General features: G+C 37.5%; 1 protein-coding gene across 1 annotated transcript; it reads left to right on the top strand.

Moving 5' to 3' along the window:
- On the top strand, positions 1–3,776 carry LOC111408791 (protein BOBBER 1-like). Its single transcript, XM_023038559.1, has 6 exons — positions 1–520; positions 1,968–2,140; positions 2,244–2,292; positions 2,452–2,618; positions 3,315–3,398; positions 3,509–3,776. Exons 1-6 carry the CDS (start codon positions 118–120, stop codon positions 3,545–3,547), a joined length of 915 nt encoding a protein of 304 aa, XP_022894327.1. The 5' UTR covers positions 1–117; the 3' UTR covers positions 3,548–3,776.
- The last annotated feature ends 2,220 nt before the right edge of the window (positions 3,777–5,996 follow it).

The raw sequence follows: 5,996 nt of genomic DNA, 5'->3' as shown, positions 1-5,996 counted from the left end.
AAGAACGTTTCTTCCTCCTCTAATATATACGTCATATCAATTCTGTCTTACGCTGCAATTCCCAAAAATCGAAAACCCTTAAAACCCTTGCTTGAATTTAAATCAATCAATAAACCAATGGCAATATTATCTGAATACGAAGAAGAGGATCAAAATAAGCCGACGACTTCGTCTGTCAAAAAGGCGCAGTTTAGCGCCGTGCTTGATCCGTCGGACCCGATTGGATTTCTGGAGAGGGTTTTTGAGTTTGTTGCAAGGGAGAGTGATTTTTTCAAGAGCAATTCGTTGGTGAATGATGTGAATGCTGTGGTTCGGATGGTGAAGGACAAAGTGGAAGCCGAGGAGAAGACAAGGAGGAAGGAATTGAAAGCCAAAGAGAATGAAAAGGCAGAGAAGGAAGCAAAGGAGGAGCCGCCAGCTGCTGAGGCGGTGCGAAAGGAAGAGGTGAAGGTAACGGTGGCTGAGAAGGAGGTGAATGGGGAAAGTGAGACCAAAGAGGATGAGAAAAAAGGGCATCGAGGTATTTCCCATTGATTTTTATTTCTTTTTGGCAAGATTGATTTTTATAGACGATAATTCTAAATCTACTATATATGTGTGTGTGTGTACACACACACACAGACACATTACCAATACTTTATTATACTCAGTATCTGCAGTTTTCATGAGAACGTCAGTCTTAGGGGTTTTTGTAGTTCGGTTGAATCTCTATTTTTGTGATTATGAAGAAAATGTGTGTAGGTAGGTGGCCTGGAGAGACGCTGGAGATAGATGCTTTCTTTTTTGGAGTATTCTTCTGTGTTTTACTATAGGAATTGGTTTAGGAAGGTCTAACATAGAAATCCAAATAATTTGTTTGGAGTTGCCTCATGAGAGGATTTAAAATTTAGGTCTGATAAGTGTTGCGTTAGGATCTTTGGTGTTCAATTTTCTACTTTCTGAAAATTTCGTAGTTTTCAAATAATGTCTATGACTCTCCCACTTTGTGTTTATTCATCTAACTTGTGTGTCACAGTCACGACACTTGTTGGACACTTGACATATGTATTATATGTATTTTCCTCCAATGTAATAAATTAGTCTAATTTAAAGTTGTTTGATATAATAAATATATATTTATCCATTTAAAAGATTTCACAAACACATGTTACACCATGATTTTGGATCGGAAGAGAGATTTGAAGAAATGGTAGATCTATTCACTATATCAATAAGTGAGCCTAATTTGGTGTATTGTAAGGGATTTGCCTTTTCTGTTGATCCCTACAGATTTGATCAAAAACAATTCTTGAATGAGTCCAGGATGAATCGGGGGGTTAAAAAAAAAAAAAAAAAAGGAACAAATCTTTATTGGTTCTGCCTCTTATTTTTTATGAAGAGAATGAATCTTTTTCTCGATAAACGATGTTTATCAAACATTGCAAAAAGTTTATCTTTCACAACATTTTGATAAACATTGCAAAAAGTTGTAACCTTTTGCAACGTTTTAATAAACGTTGCAGAAAATGAAGCATTAATGTGGATCGGGTTTTGGGTTAAGAAGGTGGGTCAGGTCGGGTCGGTTCATGGGTTGTCCCAACCCAACCTAACCTGCAGGTCTGCATAGTTTGAAAGAAGAAAAGGATTGAAAACCATGAATACAATTAAATTCCAATTACACAACGCTAATAATTCCCCCCCCCCCCCCCCCCCCCTCCCACCCCCCCCCCCCCCCCCCCCTCTCTCTTCTTCTAAGGCGGGCTGGGATGCAGAGTTATATATGATTTGCATTGATTGTATTATGATGTTTTGCTCAGCTAGCATGCAATTTTGCTTTCAAAGAAACTTACATAATATAGCATCATGGGTTATAATCCTGATGCTTATGCTAAAGAGAAAAGGTTGTACTTGTGTGTTTACCTACCATGCGCTCTTCGTGTTAAGACAATGTTGTGTTGATTACTGATGATTTCCTTGTATCGTACCAGCTCCTAACAAAGGAAACGGTTTGGACATGGATAACTATTCTTGGGCTCAATCATTACAGGAGGTTAACATCACTGTTCCTGTTCCTCCTGGAACAAAGTCAAGGTTCATTACGTGTGAAATAAAGAAGAATTATCTAAAAGTTGGGCTTAAAGGCCAATCTCCTGTCATCGATGTAAGTGGTTTGCACCTTTACACTAGTTCATGATTATCCTGTTGTGCTTTTATTTCTATTGTAATATTCAAGAGTCCAAGTACTGATGTTTTATGTTTTTCAGGGGGAACTTTTTCAGCCTGTAAAGGTCGAGGACTGCTTCTGGAGCTTAGGTAGGTATTATTGCAACTACTACTCTATACAGCTTTCTGCATTACAAATGTACCTCTTCAATATAGCCAATCAATGTTATGATACCTTACTAGATGTATATTTGATTTGTGTTTTGGAAGTGATGAAATGAATGAAACCTATTTCTCAACTTCATGCAGAGGATCAAAAATCCATCTCTATACTCCTAACAAAGCAGAACCAGATGGAATGGTGGAAATATTTAGTGAAGGGTGAGCCCGAGATTGATACCCAGAAAGTAGAACCTGAAAACAGCAAACTTTCGGACCTGGATCCTGAAACCCGTACAACTGTGGAAAAAATGATGGTAGAGTTCATATGAACTTACATTTTACTTGCTTTATTAGATGATAGAGATCACTAATGAAATGGAAAGTCCAAGTCATATTGAACTTTCTGGGTTAGGCTGGCTTGGATGGATGGAAAGGATCGATGTGCTTAACCCCAACTTTTTGGGAACAAAATTTTAGCCTCTTGTTTCTTTTTGTCGGGGAGGGTGAGGAGGATCAGTATTATTGTTTACTTAATTGAGTGTCGAGTGGGCTTCCAATTATGCTCCTGTTTGTCTCTCATTCTTTTGAAACTCTTTTTTTACACTCATTTTCAACCACGCATTCATACAATAAAATATTCTACATGTAAAAGCAAAACTTTTCCCTACTTTTTAACCACATATTCTCAAAAAAATAACTATTTAAAACAATGTTTTTTCCAAGAAAAATGGCCCTCAAACAGGGGCTATATGGTGCATTATGGCCACCACCCACTGAAGAGGACTAGTGCAGGCTGGGCACTTGAAGCAGGTTTTGAGGCACTGTTACTTGTTACCTGGTTTTGGAAACTTTAGGGTGTATTCCACTTCATTTAACTCTTCCATGTGGTCTTGCTTTGTTGTCTTCGATCTTTTGCATTTCTTTGCTTCTTTCAATTTATCTTCTGGATCTTTGTTGTTCTTTTTTAACATTGATGAATTCCTATGATTTTATTTAAATGCTTTCTGCAGTTTGACCAACGACAGAAATCCATGGGCCTTCCGACAAGTGATGAGATGCAGAAACAAGAGATTCTGAAGAAGTTTATGGCTGAGGTGAGAACTGAATGTCCTCTACTCCCAGTTCTTTTCTTGTTTCCTTCGCATTTTATAGGCATTCCAGGTTTGATTATGCGGATAACTGATTTTACCTATCGAATTTGCAGCACCCAGAAATGGACTTTTCAGGTGCAAAGATCAATTAACCAGGATGATAATGTTTACTGGGGCACTCGTGTTACTTGTTTTGCCATATTCTGGGTGGATAGAGTACAATTCGTATTATCATTATGGCTTTCTGCTTGAATTTTAGTGGGCTTTATTTTTCTGAACTTTTTCTAGTATCACATGTGAAGGGTTGGTTTGTTTACTCTACCTAACTGAAATTCAAGTATTTTTGTTGTGGGTATAAGAAGACGGGTGTTCTTTGCTATTTGTACGGTGCTAAGCGTGCTTAAAGATTTTGACTCCAAAGTGATCGTCTTTTATTCCCTTCATTTTCTTACTATTAATATAAAAACAAAAACAAAAGGATAGGACTGATCTGGTTATTCTCTGGTTTTACTTTCTGGAGTTGGCAAGAAAACTGCACCTACAGTTATACCATGCCTGAGGGAAGGCCTAATTGTGCAACTCCTTATGTTCTGCCTGCTACTTCCCTCCTCTTGCTTTACTAGCTTTCCTTTCCAACTTAGAAGCACCGAGTCTTTCCCCTAAGCTGATCCAGCTGATGCGAGAGTTCCAGCTCAAGCAAAAGCTCTCCACCAATAAAAATAAAGCACGACTGCTCTATGAAATCCTTTTGGTTAAAGTAATTCAATGACATCGTGGATTTTCCTTTTTAAAATAGCTCCTTTTGGAAAAGAATAGTAGGGCACTGTCTTTTCAATATTGATAAAATGGTCGCTTTTAAATGTGATAATTGTATATATAAACATTGTGCAGATTGTCATTGCTGTAAAATGACGGATTTGTCACTCTCTTTATATGAATAAAAAAATAATTACAATCAAAGTTTTTTATCTTTTCCGAAGTGGGTAACAATTAAACACATTGAAAAAGGTTGATGCAATTTAGACACAATGGGGTTACAATTTCAGTTTGGATGTCAGTAATGTGGCATTAAAAGACAAGTAGAATTAAATAATTTATTTCATTTAATTTATCATTTAGTGTCATTTAGATTGGAGTTGCAATCCCAATGAAACCACATAATATTACTCAATGGAAAGGGGGGGATTTCTTCTTTCCCTTTTCAATCGCTATTTGCACCCCCATCCTTCCAACTGGCAAAAGACAGAGTTCTTCAAGACGGGCAGTTTAGAGGTCGCAGGTTTGATTCAGGGGGCTCTTGAAAAGTAAGGCTTTCTTCTGAAAGGTAGGATATTTTCTGGAAGGCAGGAGTTCTTTCGAAGACAAGGTGCATACATGAGTTTGACTCGCTCGACACTTTGGCAGTTCAGTTGGGAGGACTTTTGGACCCTGGTCAGTTTGGGGCACAACCCGCAGTTTACCTGGTCTGCGTAAAGAGGGGCTGAATTATAAACCCCAAAATTAGTCGCTGTAAGGTGGACACATGGGTATCAAAAAACAAATAAATAAATAAACATTGAAATTTTGTTGCTTGTTGATTTTGAAAATTTGTCTGAGTCTATTAGAATAATTTGATTTGTTTTTTGCATATACTCAGGAAGCATATTCTCAAGCTTGGTTTTCTTTCCTATTGGGAATGATTTGAACCATTCCCTTGTTATTTATCAGATCATCTGAAGTTTGGGTATTGTCTTTAATTCGGATTATATCTTTGTGAATACAGATTGAATGCGGGGGGAGTGGAAACTATTCTGAATGTAATTTACTTGTTCTTCTAGAGAAGTTAGCAACAAGCAATTCTCTATAGCATGATTACTTTCACATTATCACTGCATTTGCTCCTTGTGTAGTCTTTACCAATAGTTCCACCTACTTGTCAAAGTAGCAATACGAGCATTGGTGGTTTTGGCGTTGTCCAAATCTAGTTACTTTCTTAGAGACTACTTGCTTTGATGAAAACATGGAATGCAATACACTCAAATAGGTCCAATGCTTGTTAAATTGATTATCGATAATGGACCCGTTTGCTTAAAAACTCAGCTAAGATTTAGACAGAGGTGAAAGCCCAATATATAGGTACTCTACCTGGTTATTCTTGCTTATCTCATGATTTGTATATTTGTTCATCAGCTCCTTAAAACTCATTCCAAGCTTCATGGTAGTTTACTAGTTTTCCCACTCATATTGTCGGAATGTAGAGATATCTGGTAGAATTTTTGCTACTTTTGTAGGTAGAAAGAATTTTATTGGAAAATTTTCTTGACAAGTCATTCCCATGTTTCATGGGGTGCCTTTCTTCTTGGCACAGAACGGAACACCGTGCGGCAGTAGTCTGCTCCGCTAGACTACCTTCCGCCTTTTCTCGATCGCGTCGGGACGAAAGAAAATTTGATTGCAATTTTGTAGAAAGCTTACAATTGAGAATTTGAATACATTGAAAGTAAATTGAACATTGATTGCTGAAAACTGAACATTACAATTGATGAAAGCAGAAAATTACAAATGCTGGTGCGGGGGGCGTACACCAGTGAGCTTGAAAGATTTTTGAATGACTAATACCCC

Source organism: Olea europaea, chromosome 14, assembly GCF_002742605.1.
Source record: "Olea europaea var. sylvestris chromosome 14, O_europaea_v1, whole genome shotgun sequence".
Classification (NCBI taxonomy): domain Eukaryota; kingdom Viridiplantae; phylum Streptophyta; class Magnoliopsida; order Lamiales; family Oleaceae; genus Olea; species Olea europaea.
The sequence above is the reverse complement of the archived record's forward strand: the minus strand, read 5'-3'. Positions and strand labels throughout refer to the sequence as shown.

Excerpts from the sequence above, each read along its gene's own strand:
- LOC111408791 (XM_023038559.1), top strand. The coding sequence starts at position 118 with ATGGCAATATTATCTGAATACGAAGAAGAGGATCAAAATAAGCCGACG. Across the intron at positions 521-1,967 it reads TGAGAAAAAAGGGCATCGAG|CTCCTAACAAAGGAAACGGT; the intron begins GTATTTCCCATT and ends GTATCGTACCAG. Across the intron at positions 3,399-3,508 it reads TGAAGAAGTTTATGGCTGAG|CACCCAGAAATGGACTTTTC; the intron begins GTGAGAACTGAA and ends TCGAATTTGCAG.